The sequence below is a fragment of the Pongo abelii genome, chromosome 5 (genome assembly GCF_028885655.2).
Source record: "Pongo abelii isolate AG06213 chromosome 5, NHGRI_mPonAbe1-v2.0_pri, whole genome shotgun sequence".
NCBI classification, from domain to species: domain Eukaryota; kingdom Metazoa; phylum Chordata; class Mammalia; order Primates; family Hominidae; genus Pongo; species Pongo abelii.
The window spans coordinates 84,909,244-84,932,847 of NC_071990.2; the positions used below are offsets into that span (position 1 = coordinate 84,909,244).

General features: G+C 36.2%; 1 protein-coding gene across 3 annotated transcripts in view; it reads right to left on the bottom strand.

The window, feature by feature from the left end:
* CEP162 (centrosomal protein 162) overlaps window positions 1–23,604 on the bottom strand; it is a 104,108-nt gene that overhangs the window by 47,873 nt on the left and 32,631 nt on the right. For all 3 annotated transcript variants that reach the window (XM_054557825.2, XM_024249102.3, XM_054557826.2), the window contains 8 exons: window positions 23,228–23,419; window positions 21,951–22,032; window positions 16,309–16,588; window positions 15,157–15,418; window positions 5,202–5,335; window positions 4,710–4,937; window positions 4,028–4,168; window positions 1,587–1,699 (listed from right to left, as the gene is read on the bottom strand). In XM_054557825.2, coding sequence (XP_054413800.2) covers window positions 1,587–1,699; window positions 4,028–4,168; window positions 4,710–4,937; window positions 5,202–5,335; window positions 15,157–15,418; window positions 16,309–16,588; window positions 21,951–22,032; window positions 23,228–23,419 — 1,432 coding nt within the window. The remainder of the gene's footprint in view (window positions 1–1,586; window positions 1,700–4,027; window positions 4,169–4,709; window positions 4,938–5,201; window positions 5,336–15,156; window positions 15,419–16,308; window positions 16,589–21,950; window positions 22,033–23,227; window positions 23,420–23,604) is intronic.

Consider the following 23,604-nt stretch of genomic DNA (forward strand, 5'->3'; position numbering starts at 1 on the left):
GTAGTACAAGATAAGATACTTTAAAATAACTTTACTGAAACATCTGGGAAAAAAAGCATAAGTAGGCCAGGGACGGTGGCTCACGCCTGTAATCCCAGCACTTTGGGAGGCCGAGGTGGGTAGATCACGAGGTCAGGAGATCGAGACCATCCTGGCTAACATGGTGAAACTCTGTCTCTACTAAAAAACACAAAAAATTAGCCGGGCATGGTGGCGGGCGCCTGTAGTCCCAGATACTCGGGAGGCTGAGGCAGGAGAATGGCATGAACCCGGGAGGCAGAGCTTGCAGTGAGCCGAGATTATGCCATTGCACTCCAGCCTGGGTGACAGAGCGAGACTCTGTCTCAAAAAAAAAAAAAAAAAATGCATTCATGCATTACAACTGTGCAGATTATCACACATGGCCTGGGGTTACACTTACCAACTTACAAGGAGAAAGAGGCTATTTTATTTATATATATATATATATATGGAGTCTGCTACCAAGTGTGCCTTTTTCTATTTTGCCTGAAAGATCAGTATGAGCTATTATTAGCAGCCCTGCCTCTTAGGCCCTAGGTTATATAACCAAAAAGGGGGAGAAGTATATAAATAAATTCAGTAAACACTCATGATATTCATGGGTCAGAGAAACTTCTGATAACAGTCCTTTCTGAGTGATTAGGTGTTTACATAAAAAGATACACAAATAGTGGTCATTTTCTAAAAGAAGATAGTATGCTAGCTTGTCCATGTTCATGGGCTTGGCTTTTTCACTTAATATGTTAAAGTTGGAATCATAACGTCCAAAAGACCTTATACTCTGAAATATGATTCCTAAGTAGGTGCTGGTGCTTCATAACCCTGCCATGACAAATGCTGGCTGAAAACAACTTACAGGTGCTCCTTTAAACCGCAGCCCCTGACCCGGCATAAAGGGCAGCCCCCACTCCTTTCCACGGTACACTCCGGCCAGTGACAGAGGCTGCCCCCTTGCCTCAAGCAGGGACCAACTCTGGTACAATCTATTCTCCAGAGCTTCTTGGGAGGAGAATGAAGCCAGTCTCCAGCTGAGACCACTATTTGCCCTCCCCCTACCTCACCGTTCCTGCTTCCCTTGCTCCCTTCTCCTGAGAGCTATCCTTCAGTATATCATCTCCACAAGGACCTCCACCATCTCAGGCTCTGCTTCTATGGAACCTGACCCAAGAAGATCATAAGTGATACTGTATGACCTTTCTTTTTTAGTATTACTAATCATATGGTTCCTTAGGAACCATATGATTCCTTGGGAATCATTAAGAATGATCAGTCATTCTTAATGACTGATATTGTATATTCAATATCCTGAAACTGATGTTTGAATCAGTTATGAACATAAATTCATATGAATTCAAATATGAATATGCTGAAAATACTATCAAGTATGTGCTAGCCATCTAACACCAAAAGAAAAATCCACTGAGTATTAAACATATAAATTGGAAATGAGTGTACAAATAAAAATAAAATTTTACTATGTCTAAGTAAAAATAAATGTATTATTAACATAATAAGAAAATGCTTGAAATAGTATATTTGATTTTAAGAAGTTCAAAAGCACTTACTTTAAGGAAGCTACCTCATTGAATAAACTTTGGTTTTCCTTAAACATTTGCTCCTCATTTTTCTTGTTTTGTTCTTGGAGATCTTTTACTTGATTATATAATCGTTCATTTTCCTTTTTAGAAACAGAAAACTGCATTTTAGTTAAAAGTCATTAGTACTTATATAACATAATATATGTGCTCATAATAGATTAATCCTTTAAACGGCCTTTTAAGTTTCTTTAGCTTTTGCGTATGTAAAGTCTTTTTTAAGCTTTTTATATTATATCTGAAGAAAATTTGGTGTCTAAAAACAGTTCTTTCCATAACATTTAAAATGGCTAATTGAAAAAATAATTTGCAAAAATTCCCAAAGCCAAAGGGCCTAAGGTCAGTTTAATGCACTGCATTTCACAGGAGTTAAGTGGGAGAGTAGCTGAAGGAATCAGCACATCCAGACTGTGTGGACCCGGGTGGAAAGACCCAGTGAGACCCTTTACATTCTTTTCTGTTTCTGGCTTGAGAGAGGGGGAAAAAAAAAATCACTGCTGGAGGAAGATTCTGGAAGTCTGGCTGTCAGTGGTGAGGTAATCAGATGTACCTACGGGTGCTCATACTTGTATCTGCTACTGACTGTAAACAGGGAGTTAAAGACCGGTGTTTCTGAAAGTTGTCAGGACAAGGCAGAGCAGAGGACAGACCCAGTTCACAAGGCTTGAGCTAAAGAGCTAAAGAGTGACTCAACCAGTTGAGATCAGAGGGAGAAGAGATGGTGCCAATCTGCACTTAGATGCCCTCCCTGGCTTATTAACCTGTTTGAAATTAAAAATAAGATGCAAACCAAGGGCTTTGAGTATCTAATGCAAACTATAGACTGTTTTACCATGTCTGGAATAGTGCCTGGCGACAGTCTGTGCTTAAATACATGCAGAATTAATGAACATTTCCCCCTACTATTTAGACACATAAATTTTGTGTTGTCTCTGTTGGAGGGGTTGGTTGGCATACTTATGGGTCTGTTAAATTTTCTTAAAAACCCCTGTTTTTTAATGGCAAGATCAAACTGGCAGAAGAATTTGAATGGTTCCCAGTAACTGAGGGCAGTGTGTCCTGCAAAATCATTCCAATTCAGTTACAGCAAACATTGTAATCATTGATGGGGCAATGCTTTTGATGATGTCCCTGGGTGATAATGCATGTTACTAAGGCTCAAGGTTCAAGTTACAGTTGTCAAAAGAGAAGAATGTAATGAGAGACAAGAAAGGAGAGAGGTAAGAAAAAAGGGTGTGGGAGGCACAGAACAAAGATAAAGTCTTATGCTGAAGATCACTAAACCTGTCCTGGTTGACTGTCAGGCTAGCAACACCAAGATACCAAGATGTCATTACACATTGCAAATATCTGCCTCTATAGGACCCACAGATTTCTTGCATTAAATTCAAAATTTTTTCACCCTCAGGGCATTAGCAATTAATTTCAGATTCATATTTCTGAATATAATAGCAAAACCAGCCAATACTGTCTACTGAAGAGCATTACAGAAAACTAAGAAAAGATAGGACAGTTTTTAAGAAACTGGCTATTAAAAATAACAGGTAACTTTCATTGATTGATTGCTGTGTGTCACACTGAGAGTGTACAGATGCTCCTCAACTTGCTTGCCCCACAAATAGCTATATCCCAATAAGGCCAAAAAATAAGTAAAAAATGTCCTAAGTTGAAAATGCACTTAATACCCTGATAAACCCACTGTAAAGTCAAAAAATAGTAAGTAAAACTTATGATGAGGTTACATCCTGATAAGCCCATCATAAAAGTTAAAACTTTGTTAAGTCAAACCAGTGGAAGTTAGAGATCCTATATATTATTATCCCCACTTCACAGATGAAGAAACTGGATTAGAAAGATTAAGTGATGCTCAAGGCACACAGCAGGTGGTAGAGCTAAGACTCAAAACCAGATTTTTCTAATCCAGAACCCATGCTTTTACCATTTAATTCTCCTCATGAGAAATATATAGACTAGTCAAATTATTATCTCCTATTTGCCAGGATTACCATTATCTGTTAAATAAGCACAGAAGTATTTTAATATACCTTATTTATTTTTTTTTTGAGACAGAGTCTCACTCTGTTGCCTAGGCTGAAGTACAGTGATGTGATCTCAGCTCACTGCAACCTCTGCTTCCTAGGTTCAAGCGATTCTCTTGCCTCAACCTCCTAAGTAGCTGGGATGACAGATGTGTGCCACCATGCCCAGCCAATTTTTTTTTTATTTTTAGGAGAGATGGGGTTTCACCATGTTGGCCAGGCTGGTCTCGAACTCCTGACCTCAGGTGATCCACCCGCCTCATCCTCCCAAAGTGCTGGGATTACACGCATAAGCCACTATGCCTGGCCTGCCTTATTTTTATAACTAAAAGATCAAGAGTAAATTTGCCATATGCTGAAGAATTGCCATACCTGTTGATATCCTTGAAGAAGTGTCTCTTGTTCTTGTATTTCTTTTTGGATTTGCTTCAACTTTTCTCCAGTGACAGGATCAGCTGCTTCTCCAAAATGTAACCACCTTTGTTTTTTGTTTGTTTCTTCAAAGCTGCTTAACTTGGAGAAATTGCAGAAATTGTTTTATTTGGGGAAGGAAATGATAAGGTGAGAAGTGAGAAAGAATAACAGAAAACTCCTATTTAGATCGAAAACTGTCTTATAATATTGAACATATTGGAATGTGACATAACTACAGTTAAATCAGCAAAGTGCTGTTTTGTGCTGATGGTGCTGGTTGAGTAAAGTAACTCACAAATGCTACACAATGTCATCCTCTGGGTCTATACCTTCTATAGCAGTTCTTGCTCAAACTTTGATTTCTTTGAAGGTCAAAATGAACTGATTTTCTTTAAAAAGGACTGCTAACAGAAGAAAACCATAAAAATGAGCCAATTTAAATTTAATTTTCTTCCCCAAGGGTTCAAAATTTAGGCTGTCATGTACAGAATCACTCTTGGAACCATTCTATATTTTATACAGCAAATACATCAAGTCAAACATCTCTAGGAACCAAGGATGACAATGTATTTAGCAGGGAATTCAGTTTTTTTTTAAAAATAAATATAAAAAAAAAAAACCAGAACAATGTGTCTAGTACCTTGGCTTGAAGAATATAATTATCTTGATTCAATTTGAAGAGTTCTTTTTCCTGTTGTTTCTTTAGTTCTTCCAACTTATTTTCTAGTTCTTTCTCCTTTTCTGAGAATGTGGCTTTAATTTGCTCAATTAAGGCTTGTGCACCCCTCCATTTTTCCTCTGCTTCCTGAACTCTTTTAAACATAAGTAATTCCTTCTCCTTGTTCTCACCACAGTATCCTAAGGAATCCTTTCAAGAAAAAGCATTACTTCATTACAGCAGACTTATGTATAAGATTTGAACACAGGTGGTTAATTAAAAAAAGAATAAAAAGGACATGGTTAATAATGTTCTATTATATAAGAAAATTAACTGTTTAGTAAGAGTGATTACAGTATCACTCAAAGGAAAAGACATTTTAGTCCTTATTATATTTTGTTATATATAATTTAGTTTTAATATAATTTTAGAACATAAAACATTATGATTATTAATTTTGAATTTAATACCTACAGTCTGAAACTGAATACAGGAATCAGTTTCTGTGGGATTTTCAGACTTCTTAGGAGTAGACAGGCAACTTTCAGTTTTGGGAGTTGGTTTATCCAAAGCTGCAGGCTTGATGAGTTTTGTTCCAGATAAGATTTCTAAATATTATAAACAATATATAAATGCACCACAAATGTAAAGTTAAATGTGTACTCATCAATTGTGTCCAATAACTAAAAATACAATGGAAACACAAAAATGAGGATCTCAAAATAGGCTGATGGACTACACTATAACACAGCTGTTTCACTATAACTGATTGCATTCAGAAAAATTGCCACTCCATAATCAACATTCTACTAAATTTGACACAGATGGCCAATTAACCCAAGACTCATGTCAACTGACAAATGGAGCTAAATAAATGTGAGAATGTGGATAGAAATAACTTTCAGAGTTTATTAGTTTTAAATAAATTCTTCTGTTAAATGTTCATAGCAATAATCAATCAAAATTTCTAAATGACAAATCAAGGAGCAGCTGATAACTTTATGAAACATTTTGGTGCGGATTAAGTGTGCTTTCGGAGCACATTTTTTATAAACAATGTATATCATGATATTATAGTATCAATGGAATAATATAAATTGCACAGAGGATTTTATAATTGTTAATCTAAATCAGATTTTAAAAGATTAACACTGCTATAAAAACTTGGCAATATATATTAAATTATAAAAAAAGTGATTAATATATATTCTGTTCCAATTTTCAGCTTTTAAGGTAACTTGTAAATTCTTAAACAAGAAATCATTCTAAGGCTAATATAGTATTCAGTTAATAATAAACAATGTTGAAGAATAGTACCTAAAAGGGATCCTAAGGTCCATATTCAAATACTACAGGTCCTGAGTTCAATAAACAATATCTGATTGCTTTAGAGATAAATTAAGAACTTCAAAATTTAAATTTTTAAAATAATTTATTCAAGACGCTTTTTAAATGTAGAGTTTACTTTTTAATTACAAATGTTATACATGATTATTAAATATTTGGAAAATATAGAACAGTCAAAAGAAAAAACAAATTACCAATAGTCCCTCACCAAAAGATTTCATTTCAACTATTTTTCCAGGTATGTGAAGGTTTTCCTTATAGAGTTATGGTCATATTTAATTAGACCGATGTAAGTTTTCTGGAGAAATTTCTAAAAGTGTTCATGAAGAGACTGTTTTAAGTCATTATAAAAGCAGGCTTTCAAAACTTCCAAATCACTGGAGGCTCATTAAATGAATGGGGTGTGATCTGCTAGCACATGATTCTCCTTAGGACAAGGCAGCTAGTACAGGTGGAACGTCCCAGATCAGAAAATCCAAAATCCAAACTGCTCTAAAATCTGAAATTTTTTGAGTGTCAACATGACGCTCATAGAAAAATGCTTACAGTAAGGTTTAGGATTTTTGATTTTTGGATTGGAGATGCTAAACTAGTAAATATAATGCAAATACTCCAAAATCCAAAGAAATCTGAAATTTGAAACACTTCTGGTCCCAGGCCTTTTGGATATGTAATTACTCAACCTATCACATGTTCTTGTTCATGGTTGTAGTCTGCCAGTCCTTTTATGCCAGAGTTCTCCCTTCTTGAATTCTTAATTTTGACTTCTCAGTGGACTAAAGTATCAAGTAATTATTATTTTTTTTTTAATTTTTTTTTTGAGACAGAGTCTCGCTCTGTTTCCCAGGCTGGAGTGTATTTTTTAAAAATTTTAATAATATTTATTTAACACAATATATCCAACATATTAAGATTTTGACATAAATGAATCATTAAAAATAGGGATATTTTATGTTGTTTGTTCATACTACATCTTAGAAGTACAAAAGGTAATTTATTTACAAGACATCTCAATTCAGACTAGCTACATTTCAAATGCTAAATGGTCATGTGTGGCCAGTGGCTGCCACAGTGGACAAGACAGTTCTCACCTCCGCCCATCCTCCAGCCTCATCTCCTCATCCCCCTTCCCAGTTGATAGGATAACTACATTGACTATTTATTGAAGGATTCCTAAGTGACAATCACTGTACTCATATTTCCTCATTTTATCCACCCTTCCCTGCACCCCACCACTATATGCATACAGGAAAAACTTTCTGGGTTTGGTTTTCTTTCATTTGCATTTCAGAGACTTGGAAACTGAGACAAAGAGAGATTAAGGAACTAATCTCAGCTCATGTGGCCTGTATGTGTCAGGGCTCCAGGCCAGATCTGCTGGATATTTCCTCTCAATACTGTGCTGTCCTGCCTCCTACCCGGAGGCTCACAATAAAAGCATGCTGAATAATCTTTATTTATTTATTTTGAGACAGCATCTTGCTTTGTCGCCTAGGCTGGACTGCGATCTCGGCTCACTGCAACCTCCGCCTCCCGGGCTCAAGCAATTCTCCTGCCTCAGCCTCCCAAGTAGCTGGGATTACAAGCATCCGCCACCACGTCCAGCAAATTTTTCGTATTTTTAGTAGAGACAGAGTTTTACCACGTTGGCCAGGCTGGTCTCAAACTCTTTACCTCAAGTGATCTGCCCGCCTTAGCCTCCCAGATTGCTGGGATTACAGGCGTGAGTCACTGCGCCTGCCCTGAATAATCAATTTTAGTTCAACACTCTCTTTTTAAAAGTATGAAAACTGCAACTGGACAAGTTGAGTGAATAGCCCAAGGACACACCTTTATTTGGTGGCCCAGTTGAGATTAGGAAAATAATTGTATTGAATTAACAAAGTAAAGGCACTTAACAATGCTGTCCAAATGAGGGAGCATTATTTTATTATGATATAATATTATTTCTGCACTCTAGGAAAAGTCAGTATGTGAGACTTAGAATTTGTAGCAGTCTAGATATTTGGCTACTGTCAATCTTTTTATTACATTTTTAAATATATTTGGATCCTGAATCAAATAAACTGTAAAAAGTTATGACATTTATGAGAGATTCGGCTATTTAAACTTGACTGGATATTTAATAATGTTAAAAAATTGTTACGTTTTTAAGGTAAGATAATAGTATGGTGTTTTTTTTTAAGTCCTTATCTTTAAAGATGCATACGGACATATTTGCAGTTGAAATAATATAATGTCTGGGTTAGCTTCAAAATAAAAAGAGAATAGCTGGAAATGAAGATGAAACAAGATTGAATAGGAGTTCATAATTTTGAAGCTGGGTGAGGGATTAATGGGATTCATTAACCATTTTATTTAAATTTGCATATGTTTACTTTTTTGGTAATAATTTAAATTTTTTCAATAAATTTATTCAACCATTGAGCATCGTTGCAAACTTTTAAAGTATGCTTTGATTAATACAATTTTGAGGAACATCCCTAGGGGATGTGGTAAGGGGTAACCTTTGCTTAATACCTGTATGTGCAAGATGCCAAGCTAGCCACTTTGCAAACCTTATCTTTTTTTTTTTTTTAATTTTTAATTTTACTTTAAGTTCTAGGGTACATGTGCACAACGTGCATGTTTGTTACATATGTATACATGTGCCATGTTGGTGTGCTGCACCCATTAACTTGTCATTTAAATGAGGTATATCTCCTAATGCTATACCTTCCCGCTCCCTCCAACCCCACGACAGGCCCCGGTGTGTGCTGTTCCCCTTACTGTGTCCAAGTGTTCTCATTGTTCAATTCCCACCTATGAGTGAGAACATGCGGTGTTTGGTTTTTTGTCCTTGCGACAGTTTGCTGAGAATGATGGTTTCTAGCTTCATCCATGTCCCTACAAAGGACATGAACTCATCCTTTTTTATGGCTGCATAGTATTCCATGGTGTATATGTGCCACATTTTCTTAATCCAGTCTATCATTGATGGACATTTGGGTTGGTTCCAAGTTTTTGCTATTGTGAATAGTGCCACAATAAACATACGTGTGCATCTGTCTTTATAGTAGAATGATTTATAATCCTTTGGGTATATACCGAGTAATGGGATGGCTGGGTTAAAAGGTATTTCTAGTTCTAGATCCTTGAGGAATCATCACACTGTCTTCCATAATTGTTGAACTAGTTTACACTCCTACCAACAGTGTAAAAGTGTTCCTATTTCTCCACATCCTCTCCAGCACCTGTTGTTTCCTGACTTTTTAATGATCGCCATTCTAACTGGTGTGAGATGGTATCTCACTGTGGTTTTGATTCACATTTCTCTGATGGCCAGTGATGACGAGCATTTTTTCATGTGTCTGTTGGCTGCATAAATGTCTTCTTTTGAGAAGTGTCTGTTCATATCCTTCACCCACTTTTTGATGGGGTTGTTTGTTTTTTTCTTGTAAATTTGAGTTCTGTGTAGATTTTGGATATTAGCCCTTTGTCAAATGAGTAGATTGCAAAAATTTTCTCCCACTGTGTAGGCTGCCTGTTCACTCTGCTGGTAGTTTCTTTTGCTGTGTAGAGGCTGTTTAGTTTAATTAGATATCCCACAGAAATACAAACTACCATCAGAGAATACTATAAACATCTTTATGCAAATAAATTAGAAAATCTAGAAGAAATGGATAAATTCCTGGACACATACACCATCCCAAGACTAAACCAGGAAGAACTCGAATCCCTGAATAGACCACTAACAGGCTCTGAAATTGAGGCAATAATTAATAGCGTACCAACCAAAAAAAGTCCAGGACCAGATGGATTCACAGCCAAATTCTACCAGAGGTACAAGGAGGAGCTGATACCATTCCTTCTGAAACTATTCCAATCAATAGAAAAAGAGGGAATCTTCCCTAACTCATTTTATGAGGCCAGCATCATCCTGATACCAAAGCCTGGCAGAGACACAACAAAAAAAGAGAATTTTAGACCAATATCCCTGATGAACAATGATGCGAAAATCCTCAATAAAATACTGGCAAATTGCATCCAGCAGCACATCAAAAAGCTTATCCACTATGATCAAGTGGGCTTCATCCCTGGGATGCAAGGCTGGTTCAATATACACAAATCAATAAACATAATCCAGCATAAAAACAGAACCAAAGACAAAAACCACATGATTATCTCAATAGATGTAGAAAAGGCCTTTGACAAAATTCAACAGCCCTTCATGCTAAAAACTCTCAATAAATTAGGTATTGATGGGACATATCTCAAAATAATAAGAACTATTTATGACAAACCCACAGCCAATATCATACTGAATGGGCAAAAACTGGAAGCATTCCCTTTGAAAACTGGTACAAGACAGGGATGCCCTCTCTCACCATTCCTATTCAAAATAGTGTTGGAAGTTCTGGCCAGGGCGATCAGGCAGGAGAAAGAAATAAAAGGTATTCAATTAGGAAAAGAGGAAGTCAAATTGTCCCTGTTTGCAGATGACATGATTGTACATTTAGAAAACCCCATCGTCTCAGCCCAAAATCTCAAGCTGATAAGCAACTTCAGCAAAGTCTCAGGATAGAAAATCAATGTGCAAAAATCACAAGCATTCTTAAACACCAATAACAGACAAACAGAGAGCCAAATCATGAGTGAACTCCCAATCACAATTGCTTCAAAGAGAATAAAATACCTAGGAATACAGCTTACAAGGGATGTGAAGGACCTCTTCAAGGAGAACTACAAACCACTGCTCAATGAAATAAAAGAGGACACAAACAAATGGAAGAACATTCCATGTTCATGGATAAGAAGAATCAATATCGTGAAAATGGCCATACTGCCCAAGGTAATTTATAGATTCAATGCCATCTCCATCAAGCTACCAATGACTTTCTTCACAGAATTGGAAAAAACTACTTTAAAGTTCATATGGAACCAAAAAAGAGCCTGCATTGCCAAGACAATCCTAAGCAAAAAGAACAAACCTGAAGGCATCATGCTACCTGACTTCAAACTATACTACAAGGCTACAGTAACCAAAATAGCGTGGTACTGGTAAAAAACAGAGATAGAGACCAATGGAACAGAACAGAGCCTCAGAAATAATACCACACATCTACAACCATCTGATCTTTGACAAACCTGAGAAAAACAAGAAATGAGGAAAGGATTCCCTATTTAATAAATGGTGCTGGGAAAACTGGTTAGCCATATGTAGAAAGCTGAAATTGGATCCCTTCCTTACACCTTATACAAAAATTAATTCAAGATGGATTAAAGACTTAAATGTTAGACCTGAAACCATAAAAACCCTAGAAGAAAACCTAGGCAATACCATTCAGGACATAGTCATGGCCAAGGACTTCATGTTTAAAACACCAAAAGCAATGGCAACAAAAGCCAAAATTGTCAAGTAACTACTTTAAATAATGGCACATGAGCAGTACTTTATCCTTTTACACATGAAAAAAATTTGCTTGAATATGAAATTTAAACATGAAACACTGCAGAATTTGGAACCCATGAAACCTTCTTGAAATAGCAATGCATAAGAAAATTCAGTCAAAAAAGAAACCAATCAAAATAATTCTAGAATACAGAAACTATGGCTAAGAGACAAGTGAAAAGCATTCAGTCTCTTTAATAATCAGAACCAAGAATTAAATCCAAAAGCTGAGGGAAATTAAGGTTGTAGGAGAGACTATATTAAATATAACTTAAAAACAAAATAAAAATGAATAGGAAGCATGTAAGTTGGGTATATAATATGCTTTATATTTCACAGAAGGGAAGGAATCGATTGGTAATGTCTAAAACTGAAAAAGTTAAGAAACAACACTACAGTTATGGCAATCTTTGAGTGTTTTTCATAATCTCTTTCCTTAAAGATTTTTCATAATCTTTTCCTTGTATTTTCAGATATACAATTTCTTAGGAAGAAATTTCTTTTTCTTCTTATAGATATAAATAAACCTAGATTTAATATCCTATTTTAAAACAACCTGTAAAGTGTAATCTCATTCTTATAAAATATTTTGTCCATTTATCCACATCTGCATCTCTCCTTCCGTCCATTCATTCACATTTCCTTCTATTATATAAGTATATACATAGTGAGATGCATGGAATCTGCTCACCCAGCATAACAACAGTTGTTTCTGGCTAAATCATTGCTTTCTTCTTTTACTTTTCTGTAATTTTGAATTTTAAATAATAAGCATATATTAAGAATTTTTAATTCTTAATAAGAAAAGACAATAATAAGAATTTTTGTCCTTTCATGACAAAAAACTTAGTCTAAAAATAAAAACACAAGATAGAGCCAAAGAAAATTAATCAAAACTAAAAAGGAAAACAACCACATGGCTGGTACTGCTAACTGCCAACCTTCTCTTCCTTCCTATTAATAAATATCTAATTCTGTCCTGAGCAGCAACGTACATAAACATACTTGACCCCCTGAACTCCATGCAACTGATGGCCACAAGATCAAAGGTCATTAAGATGGATGCAAAAACTTTCCTGATTAGGAAGCTGATGATTTGGCTGGCATCTACCTTTTACCTTTCACCCTACCTCATGGACAGGGTCCGGAGGCAGAGCAGCCATTGTGACAGTTAAGACAAAAGTCACATACTAGGGATTTTGCATCAGGAAAGACAAAGGGATCTGGTTCCTTGCACAGCTTTCCAGCCATGAACTGCCTATCTCTGGACTCTGTTACATAAAAGAAAAGATGCCTTTAATTTGGTTAAGTTCTAGTAGTTGGGCTTTTTCTTCATCCTAACCAATGTCGATTTTAATTTTAACTGCATTCTGTATATTTTCTGAACAGTAATCTCATCTCAAACTCTGCTTCTTGGAGAACTCAACCTTTGACAAGTAACCACTATCCCAAAGGAATTACAGTTCCTCTGAATAAAACTAAAACTTCTCTGGGCAATTCTTCAATAAAAAACAGAGGTTAAAAACATCATACTTAATAGACAGTCTAATGAGAAAAAGTGGTTCAGTAAAAAACATTTATGGTCCATCATTATACTTTACTATAAATTTTAATAACGTGTTTTATTTTTATTTTGGATGTCACAAATGCTATAAAATTTTAAAATATGAAAAATGAGTTTAAGAATATTATTTCACTTTACTCATAAAAATATTAGTCTTCATCTAGCAGCCTCCTCATCATTCCTCTCATTTCTTTTTCACTCACTGTGACATTATCTCTGTCTTCATTCTTGGTCATTTCAACATACTCACAGGTGATCCTTTCAACTCCCTGGCTTTTGGTTCCTTGAACTTCTTTCCATCTCAGATACTCACTCCCACTGGCATAGTTTAGGTCTTTCCTAGACTATTATCAGTAATGCAATCACTCCCCAGTCTCATTCCCTCATCTAATCACCTACTATGACTATCATCTTTGTTTTCCCACCTCACACCTTCTGGTACCCAGATTCCAATAATCCTTTGACCTCACTAGGACTCACAGTTGATGGATCGTACCTGTTGCACATTGTGTCACACTCCCTTGATGCCCTTTCTTCCTTCATTGCTCAACTTAAATTCCATGGTCAACCATTTTAATCACTTTTACACACATCATCAGCTTCACTTGGCAAAAATGTATTTCTTGGTAAACCCAACTGTTTTACCAAGTACACTTGGTTTAACAGTTGGTTAAACAAGTTGATTATTTAACTTGTTAAATAACAACTTAATTGTTATTTAAATTTAAATTCATGATCACTAACTTTAATTAGACTGTCTTGGCTCCTGACAGTCTAACTCTCCTAGATGGCTACTCTGTATCTTCTCTTTTCTCTTGTAACCTCCAAAACACCTTTGCCTAATCCTCACGTGCATCTAATGATACTACTTTCTATTTCTCAGAGAAAACTGGAGCTATCACAAAAAGCATTCTCTCCTCACCACATCTAACCACCTGCCAGCATATACTCTCCCTTCCTATCTGCCTCCACAGTTCCTAGAATGCAGGAACTAGCCATGTTACTGTCTAATGGTAACCCTTCTTCCACTGTGCACCAGATTCCATTACAGCTCCTCTACTCAAAAACATTGCTAAAGCAATTCTTCCCTCACTCTCGTACATTGTCAATTATTTTTCTTTCTATCAAATCTTAACATCATACAAACAAAACAATCATTTATTTCATAAAAACAAAGCAAAGCAAAAATGTTCTTGGTCTCACCTTCCGTCTCAGCTACTGGCCCATTATTTTGCTGCCTTTTACAGCACCTATCTGCAGCGTGGTCTATAACTTAAGGCACCATTCCACTCCTCCTATTCCCGCTTACTGCCATTTAATTTGCCTTTTACAGCCACCTCTCCATGGAAACTGCTTGTCCACTTTATTGATCACCTCCTCCTTGCTAAACCCAAAGAGCAGTTCTCAGTCCTCATCTATCTTAATCTCTCAGCAGTAAATGACAGAGCAGTCCTTCTTAATATACTTTCTTGACTTGCAGGATTCCACATGCTCTCAGGATTCTTCCAACCTCACTCTGTTTCCTTTGCAGGTTCCTCCTCTTCTGCCTGATCTCTTCAGGTTAGCATGATCGGGGGCCTCAGGCCTTGGCTTGCTCCTTTCCCTCTCTCTATGCTCACTCTTTTGGTACTCTCAATCAGATTTCAACAACTCCCAAATGGTATCTATAATCCATATTTCCCTCCTGAACTCCAGACTTTTATATCTAACTGCCTCCTTGTCACTTCTGCTTGCATGCTGAATAGACATCTCAAAACTATCATTTCAAAAATTAAACTCCCAGTTTTCCCCCAACTGTCAAATCTACTCAGTCACAGCTTTCCTCATTCCAGCTGAGTGTAACTCCATTCTTCCACTTGCTCAAGTCAAAAATCTCAGCAACCAAAAACCAATTCTTCAGATTCTTGGTTCTACCTTCTAATATATCCTTATCTAACCACTTTTCATCACCTCTACTGCCACCACCCTGGGTCAAGCCCTGTTGCCCCCTGCAAATTGAATCTTACAAATGGAATATGGTACCTTAATTCTCTTCCATGGAAGCAAAGAAAGTAAAACAATATACTAAATAAAGAGTACATGATTACCTTTTTTCCTAGGTTGACTGGAGGTGGAAATCGATCTCAAGTTTTTGCTTTTTATAATTTCCTCTGAAGTTTTCTTTTCAAGAGTAGAAAACATCTTGAGTGGTGAACTGGGTTTGCCATAGCCTGAGCTCCTAACTGACGCATATAATCCACTCTGGGGTTTCCTTTTAAGTAAAGGAGGTGCACTTCTGGCCTTCTTGTATGGTACCTGTTTACCCATTACAGCCCCTTCTTCTTCAGAACTAAGTTGAGATCTGTAAGTCTGTACACAACAAGCAAAAGCTCTTTAGTACCTAAATAAACTTTAACTATTGTTGTAAAAGAATATTTAATAGATGGCAAAACAACAGTGATTATCAAGTAATGTAGTTTGTAAAAGGCAAACTACCATAGTTAAGTTCTTGAAGACTAATGCATCAGAATTTTAGTATTTTGAAGCAGACCTTCAAAGTTAGCATTGAAACAAAGTAAAGCAAAACAATAAAGCAAAATTAGCTTGCCAGAAACCAAGATGTGTAATTGCTTGAATGAACACAGCAGAAAGAAAGAACATATTTTGAAATGACGTAAAATCTTATTTGTTATCTGAACTTCTCAAGATGCTTTAAAAATTTTTATTAATACCTTGCCTTATTCCACAAAGAACTGGAGATGACTTAAATACATAATTCAAAATTATAAAATACAAGTAGAATGTCTGAATATGGCAACTAGAAAGCAGAAGAGATCCAGACTACAGGAAAAAGAATCAGTAAAAATGTAAATTTCTTCACAGATGTTAACTGCTTTCCTATAAAATGTCAACTTAAAAAATACAAATGACTGGAAAGACTGAACAGTGCATACTACAATGATGAATAAACTTTTTCTTATACTATTTAAATTCTGGACTATATTTTATTCAAAAAAAAAGGAAAAGAAGTATAAAGAATGGCTTCCAAAGGCAAGCTAATGTTATAGTGGTATTTTTGAATTTGGGGATTGGCTAGCATTGTAATAAATATCACTCACAAATCTCCACGATCTACTGTGGAGGTTAGTATATAATCAATCCCACTAGTTTAAAAAGCACACACCTACCAATAGTACTTATATACTTTATATAACTTCGGTTCTCAATATCTCAAATCAATTTAGATTATAAACACTTACTTTACTAATTTTGTCATCCTGAGATGATGAAGAATTAACAGATATTTTTTTCCTCAAAATATTAAGGTACATTTTATCAACATGTTCTTCTGTGGCAGTTACTTGTGGACAGCTGTCTTCCATACTCTCATTTGTGGTCTTTTGTAAAATCACATTCTCATCATTTTTGTCAAAAAAAAGGTTCACATGTTGTGAGTCTTGAGATATAATATTTGGGTTCATCTTCAGGGGTAAAGAGCTAAAAAATTCAGTTTCTTTTCTTTCGGCCACTTTCTCAGAGCTATAAAAGAAAACAGGACACAGATAATGAACCCTATGTAACAGCTCTTCAAATATCAGTAATAACCACATGTGCGTGTGTACACGCAGACGCACTATATATATGAGTTGTCAACTATTCAAATTAAGTTACTGATGTTAAATACAGTATTTATAATTTTGATTAACAGAGTACACTCACGTAGTGTAATTGCTTTTAATTTCGGATAATAATTTTAATGCAGTATAATGCAAAGGATTATAAAGGTGATGCTGAGATCTATTTTAGAGAAAGACCAAACCAAACAAGACTGAGACGGCTTTTGTAGAAGAAAAGTAAAATATAAATTTCTAAGTGAACTTTTTGTAATATATCTTTTATCTACAATTTCTTATAAAGTCAACATGCATTTGAAACAAGAAAAACATTTTTAACATTTCTAAAAGAAACTAAAGAAATAATCATAAATTTATATTAAGGAGGCATAGAGTATAAATACTAAAAAAGCATACATTTAATCACAGGATAGGACAAATTTTAATGTAAAACAAAAATCACTAGGCTTTGAAAAGAAAATAATTTCTGTGGTTTAAAACACTTAAATGTAACAATTCAATTAGATATTAAAAATCTAGAAGATACAACGTAAGGAAATGTTTTAAATGCGGTTAAATATTGGCAAACTACAGGGTCTCCAAAAATATGGGAACTGTTAGTCTTAAAATATTTAATCATGTGTCAATTAGGCCATTTAATTTTATAATTTATAAAATAAGATTAAAGAATGTTTAAGAGGCTACCATTTTCATATAATGTAGATTGGCTTCTTGGTAACTGCTAGTAGCTAGAATCATCAGAAATATAATAGTTCTTTCCTTCTTCATAGCAGCAGAACCTGGCTAGATGCTAATCAAAATTGTTTCTCATTCTTGCTGGGTACCAACTAACTACATTTCCTTGCCAACTTCTATCTAGATAGGACCATTTACTAGTTCTTCCCTTTAGAATGTGAGTGCTATGATGCTAAGAACCCAACTTATTTGTTACTGGCTTAGTTGTCAAGCTTAGGATGGCAGGAAACTGATAACTAGAGTCTGGAGAGACAGCAGCCTATGTTTTACGGTGGCAAAACATTGCTAAACTGTCATCTACAAAAGTTTATAAGGCAGACCACATGCCAGCCGACCATGGAGAACTAAGAGAAATGACTGGAAAGAACAAGGAGTTAAGTGCTGGCTACTATTAGCTTCTTTTGACAAGATATTACCAAAAAACTGATGAGCTCAACACAGAATGAGCTGGTTTGTAAGCAGAATTTAAAGAGAATAGAAAGAATCTAGAAACTCTAGAAATGGGTTCTCTCTCTGTAGACTCAATCTGTAAGATTCAGCCTTGAAGAATGCTATGAAAAAGCAAGATTTCAAGAGACTTCTTGGTTGAAAAGAGTGAGTGACACAGTCCCTTAGCAAAGATCATATTAAGAGTGTCATCCAGAGCGAGACTCCATCTCAAAAAAAAAAAAAGAGTGTCATCTTCACATTTAAGGTTTTGTTTCCCCAAATATCCAGAGAACTGCAAATAAACGCAGAGAAAAAAATTAGACGGACAAGGAATCAAAGAATAAAGCAGATTTAAAACCTTTGTCTAGCAAAGAACTTTTTTTTTTTTTTTTTAAAACTTTTATTCCAGGTTCAGGGATACGGGTATTGTTCACGGGGATTTGGTGTTCAGTCTATTTCACACCCAGGCAATAAGCATAGTACCCAATAGGTAGTTTTTCGTTCTTCACCCTCCTCCCAACCTCTCAAGTAGGCCCCAGTCAGTGTCTGTTGTTCTCATCTCTCTGTCCATATGTACTTGATGTTTAGCTCCCACTGATAAGTGAGAACATACAGTATTTTGTTTTCTGTTCCTGCATTAGTTTGCTTAGGATAATGGCCTCTAGCTCCATCCATGTTGGTGCAAAGGACGTGATCTCATTCGTTTTTATGGCTGCATGGTATTCCATGGTGTATATGTATCACACTTTCTTTATCCAGTCTACCACTGATGCGCATTTAGGTTGATTCCATGTCTTTGATCTTGTGAACAGTGCTGCAATGAACATATGCATGCATATGTCTTTATGGTAGAACAATTTACATTCCTTTTGGTATATATCCAATGATGAGATTGCTGATTGAATAGTAATTCTGCTTTAAGTTCTTTGAGAAGTCGCCAAACTGCTTTCCACAATGGCTGAACTAATTTACATTCCCACCAGCAGTGTATAAATGTTCCCTTTTCTCTGCAACCAGCATGTTTTTTTTTTGTTTGTTTTTTACTTTTTAATAATAGCTATTCTGACTGGCGTGAGATGGCATCTCATTGTGGTTTTAATTTGTATTTCTCTAATGATTAGTGATGTTGAGCATTTTTTCAAATGCTTGTTGGCTGCATGTCTTCTTTTGAAAAATGTCTGTTCGTGTTCTTGCCCACTTTTTTTTTTTTTTTTGAGATGGAGTCTCGCTCTGTCACCAGGCTGGAGAGCAGTGGTGTGACCTCGGCTCACTGCAACCTCTGCCTCTTGGGTTCAAGCTATTCTCCTGCCTCAGCCTCCCGAGTAGCTGGGACTACAGGCACAGGCCACACACCCAGCTAATTTTGGTATTTTTAGTAGAGACTGGGATTCACTATGTTGGCCAGGATGGTCTCGATCTTTTGACCTCATGATCTACCTGCCTCAGCCTCCCAAAGTGCTGGGATTACAGGCGTGAGCCACCGTGCCCAGCCTACTTTTTAATGAAGTTGTTTTTTGCTTGTAAATTTGCTTACGTTCCTTATAGATTCTGGGTAGCAAAGAACTCTAAGTTTCATTACTGGCACATGGAATTCACTGGGACCAAAGCGATTACTAAGTTACGAAACTTTCTGAAAGAATATAATGTGAGAGAAACCATAACCTTGTTCAAAAGAAAAAAAAAAAAAAGAAACCCAAAAGCCAGTGACTGGGAACCTTAAAGCTACCTGTAGGCAGGAAGTGGATTGAGAAGGGAGTGTATCCCCCAAGATGGGCATACCCCTCAACCTAAAATTCACTTCAGTTGTAGCCAATGGTGATAACATACAAGACAAATCCTCCAAGGAATGGAATGAGGGGCTATATAGAATAACTGATTTAAGGTAGCCCCTTCTTAATAGAATAATAACCTAATCAAGGAAAATCCCTATTCCCAAGGTAGGGGGCCTTTACAAGTTCTTTCCAGTGGTTCTCAAAGTTGTAACATTGATTGCTGTGTTTTCCTCATACTTTTCCTCGCTGAAAGGGCATATCTACTGCAGTTCCACCATTATATATTGGGATGGGGGTGAGGAAGTATATAACCCTGTCTTTTTAATTCATCCATTGGTAGACAATGAGAAGCGTACTCAAACCTGATGGAGAAGATTGCGCTTCACCTGGAAATCCTGGCCTTTCAGATGCATATAGTCCTGAATGGGACTTGGGGCTGCCTGCTTGGGGAAGGGGATAAGTTGGTCTGTGTATGAAGAAGAGTGAAATTGATATTTTGTTATTAGAAAGGTATATCCTGGCAAAGACTGACTAGATACCGACCAAACTCATTTTTCTTTCTTGGCACAGAAACAAACGACATTTCACAGCCTCCTTGTACCTAGTTAGCTAGATGTGCTGGTTCCTACCAATGGAATGTGAACTGAAGTGATATGAAACTTCTGTGTTAAGGCAGTTAAAAGAAAGGACGCAAAACCATTCTCTTTCTTTCCTTACTGACTGGTTGGATGATGTCATAACAATCTTAAAACTATGTGTTGATGACAGAAGCAGCCTGGGTTCCTAAATGACTGTGTGGAGCAGAGCCCGAATCCAACCCCACTGACCCACAAGGGATAGTGATGTGAGCAAGAAATACATTTTTGATGATAAGCTACTAAGATTTCAAGGATTATATTATAGCAGCTAGGGTCATTTACTCTATAGTTTACTAAAAAATTTTTAGGTATGTGTACTAAAGTTCATATTACTGACATTTCTATTACATATGATTACAGTTATACCTTCAGTATATCTGTTTTAAGCTTTTAAACACAAATGTAAAAATCTGTTTCAGAATTCCTATTACTGAAATGGTTTTACCTATAACAACAAAGATACAAGACATGTAAGAAAATCTCTTTAGTTACCACTAACATACCCCCAAACAGCAATGATGAGTGGGCACAATCTCTCCTTTAAAAATACTAATTAGCATTACAGATCAATGGAAGACTACTACACTTAGCATTGAAGTGAATGAATTTTAGTGTAAGGTTCACTGCATCATTTTTTTCTCAACTCACACAAATGCAGGAACAAGGCCAGGAAATCATCACATGTGGATTTACATTATGAGGATACAGTACAGGAAGGGGGCTCAAAACATGTCTGTTGAAGACACAAATGAACAAATGACAACATGAATGGATGACAGGCTATTTCACAGAAGTATTTTATGGAGATCAAAGACCTGACAATATAAGTGGTTAGGCACATGGATGGCCTGTGTTCCTGGTCTACAACTATATGACCTTGGGCAATGGCTTTATTTATTTTAACCTCTTAGGCTTCAATCTTCTTGTCTATGAAATAGGGATAATAATGGACTATAACCCATGGAGATGCTGTAAGGTTAAACGAAATAATATATGTGAAGTATTTGCCCAAAGTAAATGTGAAAAATGTTAGCTGTTATCATCTACCAGTAAATTGAGTTCATCTCAGTTTCATTTCTTGAATTATGGGCATAAAGATGTCTTCTCTACTTGTTATGAGGATCATGTGGGAGACTGGACATGACATTTCAGTGCTACATAAAAGCAATGCTGTCTATGACAAGGTTACTGTGATGTGTTACTCTGTGTTGAAGAATGACAGTGGGTCACACATACTTCCACTAAACTGTATTGGACCTGAAGCATTTTAATGAGGACCATTTCTCTTGTGGCTACAAAACTCACCCTTCGAGATGACGGCCAGTCTGTGACTAAGTCAAAACTAACTGATTTATAAAGAAGGAAATCTATGACTCATAAACAGAATAAAATTCACTTTCTCCCTCATCCTGAATGAACTGTTCCGGCACTATTTAAAGCTGAGGAGACTGTATTTTTCTGTAAAAACCTTTAGGACTATTTAGTGGCCCCAGTTTTTTTATAACATCTATTTATTTTTTCATTTAGCCCTAGAATTTTGATGACTTAAGGACAAATATAAAAAGAAGAGAGTTATGACTCACAGGTAGACTCAAGCTAATATTAGTCATTAATCATTCACTAGGAATGATTACATAGAACAAATGACTATAAAAGTTTCCAATGACAAAACAATAAATAAAAAAATTCATACCTGACAGGTTGTAAATCAAAACCACTGATCCCAAAGGAATCTATTCTGATAGGTTTCATCAGCTCCTCTACTGTGGGCAGATCTAAGAGGCGGAAAAAAAAGTAGAAACAAAAAATGTTATGTAGGTTGCTTAATTTACATGTGTAATAACACCAAAATTATATTTTCTCTGACACAGTTAACAAAACGGTACATGCAATAAACCTAGTTTTCCGTCTTAAGTTTCCTTATACCAGCAAAACTTCCTTTCTTATGAAATATCAAATAAATATCTCAAATATCAATATCAAACATATTTATCCAAAAATATCTATACACACACACACGCTAAGTACATATTTGGTTGATCCTGAAATACTGTTCTCTAACAAAATACAACTTTAATATATGTACACGCAAAAGAGTAAAAAATGTCCCTTTAAGTGACTTCTTAATTTGATCAAGGCATATTAGAAAAGAAACTGGGCTGGGCACGGTGGCTCATGCCTGTAATCCCAGCACTTTCGGAGGCCAAGGCGGGTGGATCACTTGAGGTCAGGAGTTCGAGAGCAGCATGACCAACATGGTGAAACACCATCTCTACTAAAAAGACAAAAATTAGCTGGGCGTGGCAGCAGGCACCTGTAATCCCAGCTACGCAGGAGGCTGAGGCAAGAGAATTGCTTGAACCAGGGTAGCGGAGGCTGCAGTAAGACGAGATCGCGCCATTGCACTCCAGCCTGGACGACAGAGCAAGAATCCGTCTCAAAAAAAAAAAAAAAAAGAAAAACTGAAATTTTGTTTTGTGTTTGGCTCTAATTTTATAGTTAAGCCAAAGGTTCCTGTATTTCATTTGAAAAAAATCTTTTTTTTTTTTTTTTTTTTTTGAGGCAGAGTCTCACTCTGTTGCCAGGCTGGAGGAGCAGTGGTGCAATATTGGCTCACTGCAACCTTCGCCTCCCGTGTTCAAGTGATTCTCCTGCCTCAGCCTCCCGAGTAGCTGGGACTACAGGTGTGCACCACCACGCCCAGCTAATTTTTGTATTTTTAGTAGAGATGGGGTTTCACCATGTTGCCCAGGATGATCTCAATCTCTTGACCTCGTGATCCACCCACCTCAGCCTCCCAAAGTGCTGGGATTACAGGCGTCAGCCACCTCACCTGGCTGAAAAAATCTCTTTAATTAAGCTCAGAGACTGAGAAACAGTCACTATAGCAAATTCTATTTTAATTATATTACACTAAAAACTCTTTAGAAAGGATATCAAATAATTGAAAAATTCATCTATAAGTTTTACCAGATTCCATAGTAGAGATGTTTTTTGAATTCTCTTCATTTTCTTGAGGATGACCTTTCACTGTGCTCTTGATATCTTCCACTGTGTTACTCTCAATTTTTTGTTTGTCTTCATCTCCCAATGAATGGGCTATATGACAATAAGCTTGACGTAGGGCTTCAATGTCACTACTGCTTTGTCCATAAGAAACACCTGTTGAAATAAATGTAATCACCAGAAATAATTACATCACAAATACATGAGAACTATAAAACACTAATATCATTCCTTAACCTGTTAGGAATATAAAAGTAGAGATAAGTACTAACTAGGTAATTTGCAGCTATGGCCTACGAGCATGGATTCATAGCAAGCTCAACAACTCTTTTGGCAAATTG